At 44.2% G+C, this 19,853-nt stretch overlaps 1 protein-coding gene across 2 annotated transcripts; it reads right to left on the bottom strand.

The window, feature by feature from the left end:
- Nucleotides 1-18,603: 18,603 nt before the first annotated feature.
- On the bottom strand, nucleotides 18,604-19,757 carry TSTD1 (thiosulfate sulfurtransferase like domain containing 1). Of its 2 annotated transcripts, XM_007537429.3 has the most exons (4): nucleotides 19,649-19,757; nucleotides 19,419-19,541; nucleotides 18,852-19,014; nucleotides 18,604-18,751 (listed from the first exon to the last, which is right to left on the bottom strand). In XM_007537429.3, the coding sequence occupies exons 1-4, from the start codon at nucleotides 19,707-19,709 to the stop codon at nucleotides 18,700-18,702; spliced, it is 399 nt and encodes a 132-aa protein (XP_007537491.2). In that variant the 5' UTR covers nucleotides 19,710-19,757; the 3' UTR covers nucleotides 18,604-18,699. The 2 variants fall into 2 exon arrangements, with proteins under 2 accessions (XP_007537491.2, XP_016049923.1); XM_016194437.2 differs by lacking the exon at nucleotides 19,419-19,541 and having other exon boundaries at nucleotides 19,649-19,753.
- Nucleotides 19,758-19,853: the final 96 nt, after the last annotated feature.

Genomic DNA, 19,853 nt, shown 5'->3' with positions numbered 1-19,853 from the left:
ACTTGCTTTTCTCCTTCCTGCCTACTATCTTCCAGTATGGAAGCCAGCTCTGTCTACACAGCACTGGAGCTCAGCTGCATTGTGACTCTGGGGTTGTGGCCTTCCAGTTGCTACCAGTGCTTGTAGTGCTCAGACTAGTGGATAAATTGGTCCTGGGTTTGTGTCTTAATTGTTCATAGTATTATATATATATATTTCCCCTTTCATTGTACTTGTTTTTTTTTACTGTTGTTGTAGTTATTGATGTTGTCATTGTTGTATAGGACAGAGAGAAATGGAGAAAGGAGGGGAAGACAGAGAGGGGGAGAGAAAGATAGTCACCTGCACACCTGCTTCACCTCTTATGAAGTGACTCCCCTGCAGGTGGGGAGCCAGGCTCAAACCGGGATCCTTATTAAGGTCCTTGTGCTTTGCGCTACATGCACTTAACCCACTGTGCTACTGCCCGACTCCCCATAGTGTTCTTATTTTATATTAGGGGTTCTTTTTTCCAGCTCTAGGGCTTCACTGCTCCAGGCTAATTTATCCTTTCTTTTTCCTTCCTTATTTTCATTTTGAATAATTCTAATGCTCTAATTTATTTATTAAAGATTTTATTTATTTATTCATGAGAAAAATAGGAGGAGAGAAAGGAGAAATAACCAGACATCACTCTGGTACACGTGCTGCCGGGGATTGAACTCAGGACCTCATCGGACCTGACTTGAGAGTCCGATGCTTTATCCACTGCGCCACCTACCGGACCACTATTTATTTTTTTTCTTTATTTTATTTTATTTATAAAAAAGAAACATTGGCAAAACCATAGGATAAGAAAGGTACAACTCCACACAATTCCCACCACCAATCTCTTCTTTTTCTTTTTTTTTCCTTTTCTGTTTTTTTTTTAATTGGATAATTAATGTTTTACATTCAACAGTAAATACAATAGTTTGTACATGCATAACATTCCCAGTTTCCCATATAATAATACAACCCCCACTAGGTCCTCTGAATTCTTCCTGGACCTGTATTCTCCCCCCCCACCCACCCCAAAGTCTTTTACTTTGGTGCGATATGCCAATTACATTTCAGCTTCTACTTGTGTTTTCTTTTCTAATCTTGTTTTTCAACTTCGGCCTGAGAGTGAGATCATCCCATATTCATCCTTCTGTTTCTGACTTATTTCACTTAACATGATTTTTTCAAGGTCCATCCAAGATCGGCTGAAAACAGTGAAGTCACCATTTTTTACAGCTGAGTAGTATTCCATTGTGTATATATACCACAACTTGCTCAGCCACTCATCTATTGTTGGACACCTGGGTTGCTTCCAGGTTTTGGCTATTGCAAATTGTGCTGCCAAGAACATATGTGTACACAGATCTTTTTGGATGGGTGTGTTGGGTTCCTTAGGATATATCCCCAGGAGGGGAATTGCAGGGTCATAGGGTAAGTCCATTTCTAGCCTTCTGAGAGTTCTCCAGACTGTTCTCCACAGAGGTTGGACCAATTGACATTCCCACCAGCAGTGCAGGAGGATATATCCCCAGAAGAGGAATTGCAGGATCATAGGGTAGGCCCATTTCTAGCCTTCTGAGAGTTCCCTACACTGTTCTCCATAGAGGCTGGACCAACTGACATTCCCACCAGCAGTGTAGGAGGGTTCCTTTGACCCCACACCCTCTCCAGCATTTGCTGCTGTTACCTTTTCTGATGTATGACATTCTCACAGGAGTGAAGTGGTATCTCGTTGTTGTCTTTATTTGCATTTCTCTGACAATCAGAGACTTGGAGCATTTTTTCATGTGTTTCTTGGCCTTTTGTATCTCTTCTGTGGTGAATATTCTGTCCAAGTCCTCCCCCCATTTTTGGATGGGGTTATTTGTTGTCTTGTTGTTGAGTTTGGCAAGCTCTTTATATATGTTGGTTATTAAACTCTTGTCTGATGTATGGCATGTAAAGATCTTCTCCCATTCTGTGAGGGGTCTCTTGGTTTGGGCAGTGGTTTCTTTTGCTGTGAAGAAGCTCTTTAATTTGATGTAGTCCCATAGGTTTATACTTGCCTTAGTCTTCTTTGTAATTGGATTTGTTTCAATGAAGATGTCTTTAAAATTTATGTGGAATATTTTCCTCTAAGTATCTGACAGTTTGTGGTCTAACATCCAAGTCCTTGATCCACTTGGAATTTACTTTTTTTTAAATAATTTATTTCTTTATTAGGGAATTAATGTTTTACATTCAACAGTACATACAATAGTTTGTACATGCATAACATTCCCCAGATTCCCATTTTACAATACAACCCCTACTATTTCATTCATCATTTTTCATGAACCTGTATTCTCCCCACCCACCCACCCACCCCAGAGTCTTCTTTTTTTTTTTAAGAAAGGATTAATTAACACAACCATAGGGTAGGAGGGGTACAACTCCACACAATTCCCACCGCCCAATCTCCATATCCCACCCCCTCCCCCAATAGCTTTCCCATTCTCTATCCCTCTGGGAGCATGGACCCAGGGTCATTGTGGGTTGCAGAAGGTAGAAGGTCTGGCTTCTGTAATTGCTTCCCCGCTGAACATGGGCGTTTACTGGTCGGTCCATACTCCCAGTCTGCCTCTCTTTCCCTAGTAGGGTGGGTCTCTGGGGAAGCTGAGCTCCAGGACATATTGGTGGGGTCTTCAATCCAGGGAAGTCTGGCCGGCATCCTGATGACACCTGGAACCTGGTGACTGAAAAGAGAGTTAACATACAAAGCCAAACAAATTGTTGAGCAATCATGGACCCAAAGCTTGGAAAAGTGGAGAGGAAGTATTAGGGAGGTACTCACTGCAAACTCTAGTGTACTTCTGCTTTCTTACTTTGGTGCCATACTCCAAACTCAGTCAATTTCTGCTTTGCGTTTCTACTTCTTCTTCTTTTTTTTTTTTACATGCATAACATTCCCCAGATTCCCATTTAACAATACAACCCCCACTATTTCATTCATCATTTTTCATGGACCTGTATTCTCCCCACCCACCCACCCACCTCCGAGTCTTTTACTTTGGTGTAATACTCCAATTCCATTTCAGGTTCGACTTGTGTTTTCTTTTCTAATCTTGTTTTTCAACTTTGGCCTGAGAGTGAGATCATCCCATATTCATCCTTCTGTTTCTGACTTATTTCACTCAACATGATTTTTTCAAGGTCCATCCAAGATCGGCTGAAAACAGTGAAGTCACCATTTTTTACAGCTGAGTAGTATTCCATTGTGTATATATACCACAACTTGCTCAGCCACTCATCTATTGTTGGACACCTGGGTTGCTTCCAGGTTTTGGCTATTACAAATTGTGCTGCCAAGAACATATGTGTACACAGATCTTTTTGGATGGATGTGTTGGGTTCCTTAAGATATATCCCCAGGAGAGGAATTGCAGGATCATAGGGTAAGTCCATTTCTAGCCTTCTGAGAGTTCTCCAGACTGTTCTCCACAGAGGTTGGACCAATTGGCATTCCCACCAGCAGTACAGGAGGGTTCCTTTGACCCCACACCCTTTCCAGCATTTGCTGCTGTTACCTTTTCTGATGTATGACATTCTCACAGGAGTGAAGTGATATCTCATTGTTGTCTTGATTTGCATTTCTCTGACAATCAGAGACTTGGAGCATTTTTTCATGTGTTTCTCGGCCTTTTGGATCTCTTCTGTGGTGAATATTCTGTCCAAGTCCTCCCCCCATTTTTGGATGGGGTTATTTGTTGTCTTGTTGTTGAGTCTGGCAAGCTCTTTATATATGTTGGTTATTAAACTCTTGTCTGATGTATGGCATGTAAAGATCTTCTCCCATTCTGTGAGGGGTCTCTTGGTTTGGGTAGTGGTTTCTTTTGCTGTGAAGAAGCTTTTTAATTTGATGTAGTCCCATAGGTTTATACTTGCCTTAGTCTTCCTTGTAATTGGATTCGTTTCATTGAAAATGTCTTTAAAATGTATGCGGAAAAAAGTTCTGCCAATATTTTCCTCTAAGTATCTGATAGTTTCTGGTCTAACATCCAAGTCCTTGATCCACTTGGAATTTACTTTTGTATTTGGTGAAATACAGTGGTTCAGTTTCATTCTTCTGCATGTTTCAACCCATTGTTTCCAACACCATTTGTTGAAGAGACTCTGCTTTCCCCATTTAATAGTCTGAGCCCCTTTGTCAAAGATTAGATGTCCATAGGTGTGGGGCCTCACTTCTGGGCTCTCAATTCTCTTCCACTAGTCAGTGTGTCTATTCATGTTCCAGTACTAAGCAGTTTTGATGACAACGGCCCTAATACAATTTGAGATCTGGGAGTGTGATGCCTCCAATTCTGTTCTTTTTTCTCAAGATTGTTATGGCAATTCTAGGTCTTTTCTGGTTCCAGATAAACATTTGTAGCATTTGTTCTATTCTCCTAAAAAATGTGCTTGGGATCTTGATGGGGATAGCATTAATTTATAGATGGCTCTGGGTAGTATATTCATTTTGATGATGTTAATTCTTCCAACCCATGAACATGGAATATCTTTCCACTTCTCTGTGTCTTTTTCAATTTCCTTGAGAGTGACTCATAATTTTCAGTATACAAGTCTTTCACTTCTTTGGTTAGGTTTACTCCAAGATATTTTATCGTTTTTGTTGCTATAGTAAAAGGAATTGATTTCTGGATGTCAGTTTCTTCTAGCTTAGTGTTTGCATAGAGGAATGCCACTGACTTTTGAATGTTAATTTTGTAGCCTGACACCTTACTGTATTGCCTAATGATTTCCAAAAGCTTCTTGCTGGATTCCTTAGGTTTTTCTGTGTATACTATCATGTCATCTGCAAATAAGGAGAGTTTGACTTCTTCTCTTCCAATCTGTATCCCTTTAATTCCTTGCTCCTGCCTGATTGCTATGGTAAGAACTTCCAACACTATGTTGAATAGTAATGGTGATAGTGGGCAGCCCTGTCTAGTACCTGATCTGAGGGGAAATGCTTCCAGTTTTTCACCATTGAGTATGATGTTGGCTGTAGGTTTGCTATATATAGACTCCACTATCTTCAGGAATTTTCCATCTATTCCCATTTTTTGTAGTGTTTTGATCCTAAAGGGATGTTGTATTTTGTCAAAGGCTTTCTCTGCATCTATTGATATGACCATGTGGTTTTTGGTCTTGCTTTTGTTGATGTGGTGGATTGTTGTTTATTTTCGGAGGCTCCAGCTGGCCGGGCTAGCTTCACGGGCGGGTAACAGAGACTCGCGGACACACGGCTGGGCGGGGAAGCTGTATTTCTTTATTCAGGAACAACAATTCATAAACTAACCCAAACTAATCACCAAACAGAACTCTCCTGCCTCCTTCCCCCGTGGCGGTGCCAAGAACTCTTGAACTCTCCAACTCTGGAACTCTGTTGGGGTACATTCCTGGGGCGGGGACAAGCATGCCCGCCAAATTAGCAGGACTAAACCACAATCAACTAGAGATGGGGGGGAAGGGGACCAAGCCACTATGAAGAATACCAACAGTGGATCACATTGACTGATTTACATATATTAAACCAACCTTGCATGCCTGGGATAAACCCCACTTGGTCATGATGAATAATCTTCTTAATATACTGCTGTATCCAGTTGGCCAGAATTTTGTTCAGTATTTTAGCATCTATGTTCATCAGAGATATTGGTCTGTAGTTTCCTTTTTTGGTTGTGTCCCTGTCTGCTTTTGGTATCAGAGTGATGTTAGCTTCATAGAAGCTGGCAGGGAGTATTCCAGTGTCTTCAATCTTCTGGAAGACTTTTAAAAGTAGAGGTATTAGTTCTTCTTTGAAGGTTTTGTAGAATTCATTTGTAAAACCATCTGGTCTAGGACTTTTATTTTTGGGGAGGTTTTTGATAACTATTTCAATTTCATTGGCCGTGATGGGCCTGTTCATGTTATCCACTTCCTCTTTACTTAGTTTTGGAAGTTGGTAGGTATCTAGGAAATCGTCCATTTCTTCCAGGTTCTCTAGCTTGGTGGCATATAGTTGTTCATAGAAGCCTTGCATGATATGTTGAATTTCTGTGGTGTCTGTTGTGATATCTCCTCTTTCATTTAGTATCCGATTTATTTGGGTCTTCTCCCTTTTTTGTTTTGTGAGTCTGGCTAAAGGTTTGTCGATTTTGTTCACTCTTTCAAAGAACCAACATTTACTTTCGTTGATCTTTTGTATGGTTTTATTATTCTCAATGTTATTTATTTCTGCCCTAACTTTAGTGATTTCTGTCCTTCTGGTTGCTCTTGGGTTCTTTTGTTCTTCTTCTAGGTCTTTTTTTTTTTTTTTAATATTTATTTATTTATTTATTTATTTTTTATTTAAGAAAGGATTAATTAACAAAACCATAGGGTAGGAGGGGTACAACTCCACACAATTCCCACCGCCCAATCTCCATATCCCACCCCCTCCCCCAATAGCTTTCCCATTCTCTATCCCTCTGGGAGCATGGACCCAGGGTCATTGAGGGTTGCAGAAGGTAGAAGGTCTGGCTTCTGTAATTGCTTCCTCGCTGAACATGGGCGTTGACTGGTCGGTCCATACTCCCAGTCTGCCTCTCTCTTTCCCTAGTAGGATGGGTCTCTGGGAAGCTGAGCTCCAGGACACATTGGTGGTGTCTTCAATCCAGGGAAGTCTGGCCGGCATCCTGATGATACCTGGAACCTGGTGACTGAAAAGAGAGTTAACATACAAAGCCAAACAAATTGTTGAGCAATCATGGACCCAAAGCTTGGAAAAGTGGAGAGGAAGTATTAGGGAGGTACTCACTGCAAACTCTAGTGTACTTCTGCTTTCTTACTTTGGTGCCATACTCCAAACTCAGTCAATTTCTGCTTTGCGTTTCTACTTTTTTTTTTTTTACATGCATAACATTCCCCAGATTCCCATTTAACAATACAACCCCCACTATTTCATTCATCATTTTTCATGGACCTGTATTCACCCCACCCACCCATCCACCCCAGAGTCTTTTGCTTTGGTGTAATACTCCAATTCCATTTCAGGTTCGACTTGTGTTTTCTTTTCTAATCTTGTTTTTCAACTTCGGCCTGAGAGTGAGATCATCCCATATTCATCCTTCTGTTTCTGACTTATTTCACTCAACATGACTTTTTCAAGGTCCATCCAAGATCGGCTGAAAACGGTGAAGTCACCATTTTTTACAGCTGAGTAGTATTCCATTGTGTATATATACCACAACTTGCTCTGAATGACTCTGAAAATGTCCAATAGTTCTAGGTTATCTATCTCTTCATTTAGCTCCCTTATGTCTTTACTGATTTTCTTCCTGGATGATCTGTCAAGTTGAGATAGTGGGGTGTTGAAGTCCCCTACTATGATTGTGTTACTGTTAATATATTGCTATAGCTCTTTCAGTAGAAGTTTGATGTATTTAGATGGCTTCTCATTGGGTGCATAGATATTAATAATTGTTAAGTCCTCTTGATTGACTGATCCTCTGAGCATTAAGTAGTGTCCATTCCTATCTTTTTTAATCTTATGTATTTTAAAGTCTATCATGTCAGATATGAGAATAGCTGTTCCTGCCCTTTTTTGTGGGCCATTGGCTTGAATGATAGTTTTCCATCCTTTCACTTTAAGTCTGTGTTTGTCTTGTTACGTTAGGTGAGTTTCCTGTAGACAACATATTGTTGGGTTGTGTTTTCTGATCCATCTTCCTACTCTGTGTCTTTTAATAGGTGAATTCAGGCCATTCACATTTATTGATATCAAAGATTGAAGATATTTTAACGCCATTCTTGTAGAGTTTTAGAGTGTTTTGATATATGTTCTATTTGTGGTGGTCTGGTTGTTTATAGGAAACCTTTCAGAACTTCTTTCAAGGCAGGCTTGGTGATGGTTGCTTCCTTCAACTGTTGCTTGTCTGAGAAGGTTTTGATGCTTCCATCTAGTCTGAATGACAATCTAGCAGGATATAGTATTCTTGGCTGAAAGCCTTTCTCATTGAGCACTCGATAGATATCTTGCCATTCTCTTCTGGCCTGTAGTGTTTGTATGGAGAAGTCTGCTGCTAATCTTATGGGTTTTCCTTTGTAGGTGACTCTTTGTTTTTCTCTTGCAGCCTTGAGGATCCTTTCTTTATCCTTATTCCTTTCCAATCTAAGTATGACATGTCTTGGTGTCTTTAGGTCTGGGTTAATTCTGTTTGGGACCCTCTGGGCTTCTTGAATCTTTATGTCTTTGGTGTTGTCCAGACTAGAGAAATTTTCAGCTATTATGGCCTGGAGAATGCTTTCTTCCTCCCCTTCTCTTTCTTCCTCTGGTAAGCCAATAATGCGTATATTGTTTCTTTTGAAGTCATCCCATAGGACTCTGTTGTTGTTTTCAGCATCTCTTAATCTCTTTTTGAGATCTCTTACTTCTTTTTTAGTTGTCTCTAATTCATCCTCAATCTTGCTAATTCTGTCTTCAGCCTCATTGATTCTATTCTCTCTGCCCTCTACTGCTTTCTGGAGTTCATCTATTTTGTTGCCCTGCTCTGATACTGTTTTAGCTTGTTCAGCTAGTTGCCTTCTTAGCTCAGCGATTTCAGCTTTCAGCTCTCTAATAACCATGAGATTATTAGAATTTTCTTCCATATTCTCATTTGTTGTTCCTGCATTTCTGATTACAATTTTTTCAAATTCTTTACTCACTCCTGTTATTATTTCCTTGGCTAATGTTTGGATGTTGAACTCGTTGTTTTGTGCTTCACCCTCTGGAGGACTTTTAGCTGGACTCTTGTCCTGGTTCGAGTGTCCAATATTTTTTCTTGTTGTTTTAACCATTTTATATAAGTTAACAGTTTTTTCAATCCCTGAGTTGGAGTTCAGTGGTGTAAAAGCCTTTTTTTTTCCCCCTGTAGGCTATGGGAGCCTGAGGGCTTTTAAACTATCAATAGGCTTCTTTGTTTAATCACTGACTCCTGACCAAGAAATAAAGCAGGGTGTGGCAGAGATAATCCAGTGGTTATGCAAAGAGACTTTCACAGCCCCTCAGCTATGCCACAGAAGTATAGGTCTTCTCCTGAGTTTCCCGGTTAGATCTCTGTGCCCTGGTGTCCCTCCCTGTTGCTGCTCCAGATTCTGAGGGTAGTAGCAATGGAGACTCAGAGTTGCACTTGGTGAGTCTCTGGGGAGTCCTTTCCTCCCTTCAGCTGTCCCCTTATTGGTGGAGCAGACTGGAGGTGGTGTCTCCACTGACAAACTGTTGAACTGTGAGCAGTCACTTAATCTCTCCTTAGGCCCCTCTCTCCTCTCTGTCACCAGCCACGCGTGTTTGTACTCAGGGGTGATTTACTGGGTTCCTGTGGTCATTCTAGTCCTGTCTTGTTTCGGTCCGGGTGGTCTCCTTTGGTATTCCTAGTTGATCCGGGAGAGGATAGGAGAGGAGAGAAAGCGATCTGCTGCTCGTAGCTCCGCCTCCGGAAGTCGAATCATTTTATTTATTTTTCTAGGTCTTTTTTAAAAATACTTATTTATTACCCAGGTGTCCAACAACAGATGAGTGGCTGAGCAAGTTGTGGTATATATACACAATGAAATACTACTCAGCTGTAAAAAAATGGTGACTTCACCATTTTCAGCCAATCTTGGATGGACCTTGAAAAATTCATGTTATGTGAAATAAGTCAGAAACAGAAGGATGAGTATGGCATGATCTCACTCTCAGGCAGAAGTTGAAAAACAAGATCAGAAAAGAAAACACAAGTAGAAGCTGAAATGTAATTGGCATATCGCACCAAAATAAAAGACTCTGGGGTGGGTGGGTGGGTGGGTGGGGAGAATACAGGTCCATGAAGGATGATGAATGACATAGTGGGGGTTGTATTGTTAAATGGGAATCTGGGGACTGTTATGCATGTACAAACTATTGTATTTACTGTTGAATGTAAAACATTAATTCCCGAATAAATAAATAAAATTTATTTATTCCCTTTTGTTACCCTTGTCTTATTATTGTAGTTATTATTATTGTTATTGATGTCATTGTTGTTTGATAAGACAGAAAGAAATGGAGAGAGGAGGGGGAAGACAGAGAGGGGGAGAGAAAGATAGACACCTGCAGACCTGCTTTACCACTTGTGAAGCAATTCCCCTACAGATGGGGAGCCAAGGGCTTGAACCAGGATCCTTAAGCCAGTCCTCGCACTGCTTTATGCCAAGTAAGCTTAACCCACTGTGCTACCACCTGACTCCTTTCTTCTAGGTTTTTTTTTTTATATTTATTTATCTTCCCTTTTCATTGTCCTTGTTTTTTTTATTGTAGTTATTATTGTTGCTGTTATTGATGTCATTGTTGTTGGCTAGGACAGAGAGAAATGGAGAGAGGAGGTGCAGACAGAGAGGGGAAGAGAAAGATAGACACCGGCAGACTTGCTTCACTGCTTGTGAAGCGACTCCCTTGCACATGGGGAGCCGAAGGCTTGAACCGGGATCCTCGTGCACTGAAATGTGTGTGCTTAACCAGATGCACCACCACCTGCCTCTGCCCCCCTTTTTTAGAACTGATTTGTAAATATTTATTTATTTAGTGGGCTGGCATTGGACTCTCAAGCCTGAGGTGCTGAGCTCAACCTCTGGCATCATGTGTCAATGATGCTCTGGTTCTCTCTCTCTTCTTTCTCTTATTGTGTCAATAAATGGGGAAAACATTAACTTATTTACTTAGTTAATGAGAAAGAGCAAGTAACCAAGAGAACAACAGACCATCACATGAAATTTTAAGGATCATATTCAGGTCCTCATGTTCACTTTACCCACTGACCACCTCCTAGGATACTTTTTCCTTTCTTTCCTAAGGCTTGGTGTCTGCACAATGAATCCACCACTCCCAGTGGTCATTTTCTTTTTTTCCCCTTTTATTTTATAGAACAAAGATAAATGGGCAGGAGAGGAGGAGATAAAGAGGGAGAGAAGGCTGGGTGGTAGCGCACCTGGTTAAACACACACATTACAGTACTTAAGGCCCTGGGTTCAAGCCCCTGGCCCCCACCTGCAGGGGAAAACTTCACAAGTGATGACACAGAGCTGCAGCTGTCTGTCTCTATCCCCACCCCCAGTTTCTCTCTATCCAATAATAAATAAAAATAATTTTTAGGGGGCCAGGCGGTAATGCACCAGGTTAAGCACACATAGTGTGAAGGGCAAGGACCAACACAGGTCCCAGTTTGAGCCCCTGGGTCCCCGTTTGCAGGGGGGTCGATTCACAGGTGATGAAGCAGGTCTACAGATGTCTATCTTTCTCTCCCCCTCCTCTCTCCATTTCTCTTTGTCCTATCCAACAACAACAGTGTAAAAAAGATGAATGCCAGGAGCCATTCATAGTGCAGTGGATTCATAGTGCAGGCTTCGAGCACCAGCGATAACACTGGAGGCAAAAACAAACACAAAAAAAGAATTTTTAAAGTAAAAAAAAAAAAACAGACGGGGGAATAGAGATACCTGCAGCACTGCTTTACCACTCATGAAACTTCCCCCTGCAGGTGGGGACTGAGGACTTGAAGCATTTGGTAATGTGTGTGCTCTACCAGATGCACCACCACTCACCTACCCAGACCATACTTTTCCATATATATGGAAAAGTATATATATATATATATATATATATATATATATATATATATATATATACACTTTATACTTTACAGTAAAATGTAATTTTAAAAAATGTTTCTGGGGGTCAGGTGGTAGTGCAGTGGGTTAAGCGCAGCGCAGGAATCCCAGTTCGAGCCCCCAGCTCCCCACCTGCAGGAGAGTGAGGCAGGTCTGCAGGTGTCTGTCTTTCTCTCCCCTTTTGTTCCCCTCCTCTCTCGCTTTCTCTCTGTCCTATCTAACAATGATCGACATCAACAACAATAACCACAACAAGGCCTCCAGGAGCAGTGGATTCATGGTGCAGGCACTTCTTCTTCTAGCGTTTGCCCTTCTTCCGTAGCCAGTCAACAGCATCAGGTTGAGCCTGATGTAAAGTTTCGAGACCTCCTTTGAATCTGGAGAGGTGGCAGTCGTTGACTATGTGGGTCATAGTCTGTAGCCGCAGGGGCAGTTCGGGTCGTCTCTGGCTCCCCAGCGATGGAACATAGCGGCACACCGGCCATGGCCTGTTCGATAGTGATTGAGGAGGGCCCAATCATAATGTGCTAGGTCAAAGCCGGGTTGACGCTTGCAGGGGTCTGTGATGAGGTGTTTGTTCTTTACCTCAACTGACTGCCAGCTCTGTTTCCAAGAGACTGGAACAGAGAAGTTCAGTGTAGGCGTAGGGGACCAGATTGGGTGACGAGACGTCAAGCGTTGAACAGGGTGGGCGAAGATATCCGCGTATATTGGCAGGTCCGGTCGAGCGTAGACGTGGGAAATGAACTTAGATGATGCCGCATCCCGACGAATATCTGGCGGGGCGATGTTGCTAAGAACTGGCAGCCATGGAACCGGGGTGGAACGAACGGTTCCAGAAATTATCCTCATGGAGGAATATAATTTGGAATCGACCAAGTGGACACAGGGGCTACGGAACCATACTGGGGCACAGTATTCTGCAGTGGAATAGCATAATGCCAGAGAGGATGATCGTAGTGTGGAAGCGCTCGCGCCCCATGAGGAGCTGGCCAGTGTTGCAATGATGTTATTCCTCGCGCCCACCTTTGCTGCAGTTTTTATGAGATGTTCGTGAAATGACAGAGTGCGATCGAGAGTAACACCAAGATAGACTGGCTGGGCTTCATGCCAGATTCTCGTATCGCCAAGCTGCACATTAAGCTCACGCGAGGCCGAGGCATGGTGTAGATGGAAAACAGATGATACCGTTTTTGCAGTGCTAGGGATTAGTCGCCATTTTTTACAGTAATTAGATATCAGAGACATGTCTTTCGTGAGTGTTTCCTCAAGGATGTCGAACTTGGATGCCTGAGTTGCACAGCAGATGTCATCGGCGTAGATGAACTTCCTTGAAGAAGTTTCTGGGAGGTCATTGATGTAAATATTAAATAGCGTAGGAGCCAGAACAGAGCCCTGGGGGAGGCCACTTGAGACAAGTCTCCATCTGCTAGACTTGTCACCCAGATGTTCCCGGAATTTTCTGTTTTGGAGAAGAAACGATATAGTGTTGCACTATATCGTACAGGCACTGAGCCCAACAATAACCATGGAGGCAAAAAAAAAAAAAATTCTATGAGATGGAGAAAACAGGGAGGCATATGTAATACCAGGGATCAAACCCAGGACTTTCTCTCTCTTTTTAAAAAATATTTTATGGGGAGTCGGGCAGTAGCGCAGCAGGTTAAGCATAGGTGGCACAAAGCGCAACGACCAACATAAGAATCCCGGTTGGAGCCCCTGGCTCCCCACATGCAGGGGAGTCACTTCACAAGCGGTGAAGCAGGTCTGCAGGTATCTATCTTTCTCTCCCCCTCTCTGTCTTCCCATCTCTCTCCATTTCTCTCTGTCCCATCCAACAATGATGATATCAATCATAACTACAATAAAGCAAGGGCAACAAAAGGGAATAAATATTTAAAAAGAAAATTATGTAGGTTGGTGGTATACCATAATGGTTATGCAAAGAGACTTTCACACCTGAGGTTCTCAAGTCCCAGGTTCAATCCTCTACACTGCCATAAGCCAGAGCTGAGCAGTGCTCTGGTAAAATAAATAAATAAATAATTTTTTAAAAAAAAGTAGTCCGGGAGGTGGCACAGTGACAAAATTTTGGACTCTCAAGCATGAGGTCCCGAGTTCAATCCCTGGCGGCACATGTGCCAGAGTGATATCTGATTCTTTCTCTCTCCTCCTATCTTTCTCATAAATAAAAAAATAAAAATAACTTTTAAAAAATGTATGTATACCTATGTTCATAGCAGCACAATTTGTGAAAGCCAAAACCTGGAAGCAACATAGGTGTCCAACAACAGATGAGTGGCTGAGCAAGTTGTGGTTATACACAATGGAATACTACTCAGCTATTAAAAATAGTGATTTCACCATTTCAGCCCATCTTGGATGGGGCTTGAAGAAATCATGTTAAGTCAGAAACAGAAAGATGAATGTGGGATGATCTCACTCACAGGCAGAAGTTACAAAAGAAGATCAGAAGAGAAAACACAAGCATCACAGTACTGGGGGGAGCTTGAGCACTGAATCTCCCTGCTACCCCCACATTTCTATCAGAAAAGAAAAAAGAATTAAAAAAATCTAATCAAATTAAAATGGTCAACCTGGGAGCAGTGAAATGGTGCATATTCAAGTCCTTGAGGCATTTAGACATTGCGGACATCCTGGCAGGACAGCAAGCCCAGTGTTGGCCTCCAGCAACCCTGAGCTTCTTCAAGTTAGAAGATTCATTAGTTTCTTGAGCCAGCCCCACCACTTAGCACTGCGATCATATCTTCAGAGCCTCTGGAGGGCCTGTGGGCCAGATATCCTCCCAAAACCTGAATCCCTAGTTCCAGATATCACCAAAATTTCTACAAGATAGGACCAACTCTCTCTTTTTCTTTTTTTGCCTCCAGGGTTATTACTGGGACTCAGTGTCTGCACCACAAATCCACTGCTCCTGGAAGCTATTTTTTCCTCTTTTGTTGTCCTTGTTGTTTATCATTGCTGTATCAATGTTGTTGTTAGTAGTGTTGTTGTTATTGTTGTTGGATAGGACAAACAGAAATGGAGAGAGGAGGGGAAGACAGAGGGGGAGAGAAAGACACCTGCAGGCCTGCTTCACCACAGGTGAAGTCTCCCCCCCCCCCCCCCGCAGGTGGGGAGCCAGAGGTTCAAACCAGGACCCTTATGCTGGTCCTTGCGCTTCACACCATGTGCGCTAAACCTGCTGCACCACCGCCTGGTGCCCATCTCTCTTTTTTAACCAGAGCACTGCTTAACTCTGGCTTATGGTGGTGCAAGGAATTGAACCTGAGACTTTGAAGCCTCAGGCATGACATGAGAATCTCTTTGCATAACCATTATGCTATCTACCCCTGCCCAACAGGACCAAATATCTAAGTGAAATCCTTTACTTTCTATGCAAAGACGCCCATGTAAAAGAAGGCTCTTGAGATAGTGGGGAAACGCCTGGACAAGTATTTCCAGCACCTTTGTGATGACCTGGAAACATAAGCTGCTCACACCAGCTGCAAGACTGTGGAGTCAAAGGATCTAGAATTGCTGATGCCAGGGTAGGGCCTGGCAACCAAGTCTTCTTGTGTGTGCTTGTGGAGTGGCACCTGCAGCTGAGGATCGACAGCTTCTCATTCCAGGTGTTCAATGGCCGCTGTCTTTACCACCCAATAGTGTTCAGACTGTGACACCTGCCCTGTCCCTACCTGGGGATCCCTTGGCCACATATTCTTCTAAGGCTCTTCCCTAGCTCCAGCATCAATACGGTGCCTCAAACAAGAAAAAGAGAGAAAGAGAGACTTTGAGGCCACAAATATAAACAAAAAGACTGGTGATATACTATGCACTCTGGGCTGAAAACAACTGTTTTGAAGAATTACAGCTTCTCAGGTTAGGGAGACAGCATGATGGTGATGCAAAAAGACACTCTTGCCTAAGGCTCTGAGATTGCAGGTTCATTCCCCAGTACTACCATAAGCCAGAGCTGAGCCATGATTTGATTTAATAATAAATAAATAAATAGTATATGGGCCAGGTGGTGGTGCACCTGATTGAGTGCACTTGCTACAATGCACAAGGACCCAGGTTCAAGCCCCCAATCCCCACCTACAGGGGGAAAGCTTTGCAAGTGGTAAAGCAGTGTTCCAGGTGTCTGTCTCTCTCCCTTTCTATCACCCCATTCCCTCTTGATTTTTGGCTTTCCCTATCCAATAAACAAATAAAAACAAGAAAAAATATTTATAGTTGTTCTTTTTTTTTGGTGGCTTTTAAATTTTTTTTATCATCTTTATTTATTGGCTAGAGACAGCCAGAAGTCTAGAGGGAAGTGGATGATAAAGAGGGAGAGAGACAGAGACACCTGAAGCATTGTTTCACCACTCACAAAGCTTTCCCCCCTGCAGGTGGGGACCGGGGGCTCAAGCTGGGTCCTTGTGCATTGTAACATGTGTGTTCAACCAGGTGCACCACCACCACCCCTCCCCCACCCTTTTTTTTTACCAGAGCACTGTTCGGCTCTATTTTTTTTTTTTTTTTTTATGGAAACGGCATAATAAAGATGGTTGGATTTAAAAAAGCACATACTGGGAGTCAGGGTAGCGCAGCAGGTTAAGCGCGCTGGGCTCAAAGCACAAGGACAGACACAAGGGTCCCGATTCGAGCCCCTGGCTCCCCACCTGCAGGGGAGTTGCCTCACAGGCAGTGAAGCAGGACTTCAAGTGTCTATCTTTTTTTTTTTTATTTAAGAAAGGATTAATTAACAAAACCATAAGGTAGGAGGGGTACAACTCCACACAATTCCCACCACCCAATCTCCATAACCCACCCCCTCCCATGATAGCTTTCCCATTCTCTAGCCCTCTGGGAGCATGGACCCAGGGTCATTGAGGGTTGCAGAAGGTAGAAGGTCTGGCTTCTGTAATTGCTTCCCCGCTGAACATGGGCGTTGACTGGTCGGTCCATACTCCCAGTCTGCCTCTCTCTTTCCCTAGTAGGGTGTGTCTCTGGGGAAGCTGAGCTCCAGGACACATTGGTGGGGTCTTCAATCCAGGGAAGCCTGGCCAGCATTCTGGTGGCATCTGGAACCTGGTGATTGAAAAGAGAGTTAACACATGAAGCCAAACAAATTGTTGAGCAATCATGGACCCAAAGCTTGGAATAGTGGAGAGGAAGTGTTAGGGAGGTACTCACTGCAAACTCTAGTGTACTTCTGCTTTCAGGTATATATTTTGCAGCAGTTTATGGATACGTGTGAACATAAGCTCTCTCTCACAGAAACTGGTGTATATCAGTTATGGGACTGATAATGGGACTTTGTTAGAAAGTGAACCACCTGAGATGAAATTAAAGTGTACTATAAAAGGAAAGGTCTCACCTGAGTAATGAAGCTGAAGGGTTGTCATTCCACACGTGAAGTCTCTGGACACAGTCTGAGGTGAAGCATGTTGAGGTGGCAATCGTTGCATTGGTTAGGTTGTGATCGGTGGATGCAATATTATTTGGTATGGATTGGGAGACGCATACGGGAAAGTGGGCCCTATCCAAGGGTTCCAGGACTGGGGGAAGTAGGGGCTCTATAGTGGAGATGTGAAGTTCCTGCTGTCTTAGGGTTCAAAAAGACAATCGATAGTTAATGTTATCATCACATTATTTGGTAATTGGGTTAACTTTGAAAAGTCCTTTTGTTATGGTTTGCTGTACAGTATCCAGTATCTTGTATATAGCTGTGCTATTGGATGCTTCTAATCTACTTGGTCTAGGCTTTTGAGAGTCCGCATATCAAATACACAGCCTATATATTAAAAAGATTCAGTTTGTGTTTTGAGAAACTTTGAGACATACAATTGATTTTCCCCCTTCGGCTCTATTTTTTAAAAACTTTTTAAAAAAATATTTATTCCCTTTTGTTGCCCTTGTTGTTTTATTGTTGTAGTTATTATTATTGTTGTTGATGTCGTCATTGTTGGATAGGACAGAGAGAAATGGAGACAAGAGGGGAAGACAAAGAGGGAGAGAGAGAAAGATAGACACCTGCAGACCTGCTTCACTTCCTGTGTAGCAACTCCCTTGCAGGTGGGGAGTGGGAGCTCAAATTGGGATCCCACCGCTGGTCTTTGCGCTTTGCACCACATGTGCTTAACCCACTGCGCTACCGCCTGACTCCCTCAGCTCAGGTTTATGGTGGTGTGGAAGCTTGAACCTGGGACTTTGGAGCCTCAGGCATGAAAGTCTGTTTGAATAACCATTATGCTATCTACCCTCCTCCCCAAAAAGCAGTTTCTCAGAAAATTGGGTTTATTTCTTTTTAAAGGTTATTTATTTATTAGGACAGAGAGAAACAGAGGAAGGGGAGACAGAGTAAGAGAGACTCCCAACACTGCTTCACCACTCATGAAGCTTCCTCCCTGCAGTTGAGGATAAGGGACTTGAACCCAGATCCTTGTGCATGGTAATGTGTGTGCTCCACCATCTGGTCCCTGCTGTAATTTTTGTTTGTTTGTTTTTGTTTTGTATTGGTAAGGGGAGGAGAAAGAAAAAAATCCAGAATGAGTGCAAGTCTATAGGCAGACAAAATTTTTTGTTGTTCTTGTTTTTTGTTTGTTTTGTTTTGTTTGCTAGGAAAAGAGGCAAGGAGAGAGAAAGTGACAGAGAAAACATTGCACCAAAGCAAAGCACTCTGGGGAGGGAGGGGGAGGAAGAAGAGGGAGAAAACTTTGGGGCCTGGTACATAATGAAATTGTATGCATATGCTAATGAAGGCACTGTAAAGCATTAACCCCTTCAATAAAGGAGGAGAGTGGAAGGGAGGAGAGAAGAGAGGGGAGGGAAGGGGAGAGAAGGGGAAGGGAGGGGTAACAGCATCAAAGCTTCTTCTAAGACGGTGGGAGCAGAGCTGGAACCTGGGTTGCACGCATGGCAAAGCAGCGCGCTATCCATGTGAGTTATTTTGCCCAACTGGTTCATTTCGCAGGACACTTTTGGAGCTCGGAGAGTTAGAGGCTTTATTTGATGCTTGTGTGCACAGCAGCAGAGGGCGCCAGCGGTCCACTCCTTCCTTGCCCTGAGTCACAGAATGCCCCCTTCTATCTACCCTTCATTCTGGAGCCACTCTCTATAGGCTCCCGAGTAGTTGTGAGCCCTGTGGAGACAAAAGGGGGTGGGGGTGCGCAGAGTTGGCCAGGGGACAACTCCAGCACCCCCCCCCCTCAACCCCCGGGCCAGCAACCACCCCACAGTACCCTGTGTAGCCGAGGTCCTGCGCCAGCTGCGTAGCCTGGGAACCGCGCTTGCCGATCTGGCAGAAGAAAACCAGGTGCTTCTCATCCCGGGCGGGCTTCTCGGCGAAGTAGGCAGCGCGAAAGGCGGCGGGCTCCATCTGCAGGGCACCCTCCAGCTCCACCACTGGAATAGGGGTGGGGGTGGGGGGTTGTCTCAGCGCGGGAGGCAGGGCTGGAAGACTGGGTCCAGGTCAGAGACCCTCTCCAAAGGGGTTCTCAAACAGTGCCCACTGGGGGGCAGGGGATGCCCAAACCATTTTGAGGAGATCCAGTACCCGCAGGGTGCTCAGCCAAACACGCCCTTTGATGGGCGCCACTTCTCCGGGACAGGGAGAGTCTAAGCCTGAACCGGTTGGGCCACTTCTCCGCCCCAGCTCCCAGCACCGAAACGCCAGCTCCACATGCCCAGCTCCTCCACCCGCATTGGCCCCCATCCTCCCCCTCCCCCTACGCTATGCCTCTGGGGTGTACACCATCTCCAGACCCTCCCCCCACCACTACCCCGCAGCACAGGCCCCTCGGCCGTACCCGGGATGTTGAGCGCCCCGGGGATGGTGCCCGCAGCCGCCTCCTCTCGGGACCTCACGTCAATGAGCCGGGCCCGGCCTGCGGCCAGCAGCGCTCGCAGCTCATGGAGTGACACTGTGGGCACTGGGAGGGAGGCGACGGAATGAGGGGTCTGCCAGCTCCGGTCCCCTCCACCAATCCCTAATCCCCCATGGGAGGGACCTGGGAACTCCAAGCACCCCTGCAGATACCTCGCGACATGGTGCGCACAGCCACTGCAGCGGGAACCCGCCCCCAGGGCGCCCGCAGCATCACTTCCCCAGGTGCAGACCGGAACCGGAAGACTTCCCGCCTATCACGGCCACCCCCCTAGGTGGCGCCACCCGCTGCCCAGTGCAGCAAGGGCCGGAAGTACAGGGTCAGGTGCGTGCACCTAGGGCTTGGCCTAAGCTCAGT

The sequence above is a fragment of the Erinaceus europaeus genome, chromosome 9 (genome assembly GCF_950295315.1).
Source record: "Erinaceus europaeus chromosome 9, mEriEur2.1, whole genome shotgun sequence".
In the NCBI taxonomy this organism is placed as follows: domain Eukaryota; kingdom Metazoa; phylum Chordata; class Mammalia; order Eulipotyphla; family Erinaceidae; genus Erinaceus; species Erinaceus europaeus.
Note: the sequence above shows the minus strand (reverse complement) of the source record. Positions and strands in the feature narration are given on the sequence as shown.

What these genes read in the sequence shown, in the direction of transcription:
- TSTD1 (XM_007537429.3), bottom strand. Translation starts at nt 19,709, where the DNA reads ATGCTGCGGGCGCCCTGGGGGCGGGTTCCCGCTGCAGTGGCTGTGCGC. An exon ending in TGTGCGCACCATGTCGCGAG is followed by an intron (nt 19,542 to 19,648) that starts GTATCTGCAGGG and finishes CCTCCCTCCCAG; the next exon opens with TGCCCACAGTGTCACTCCAT. An exon ending in CGGGGCGCTCAACATCCCGG is followed by an intron (nt 19,015 to 19,418) that starts GTACGGCCGAGG and finishes CCCCTATTCCAG; the next exon opens with TGGTGGAGCTGGAGGGTGCC.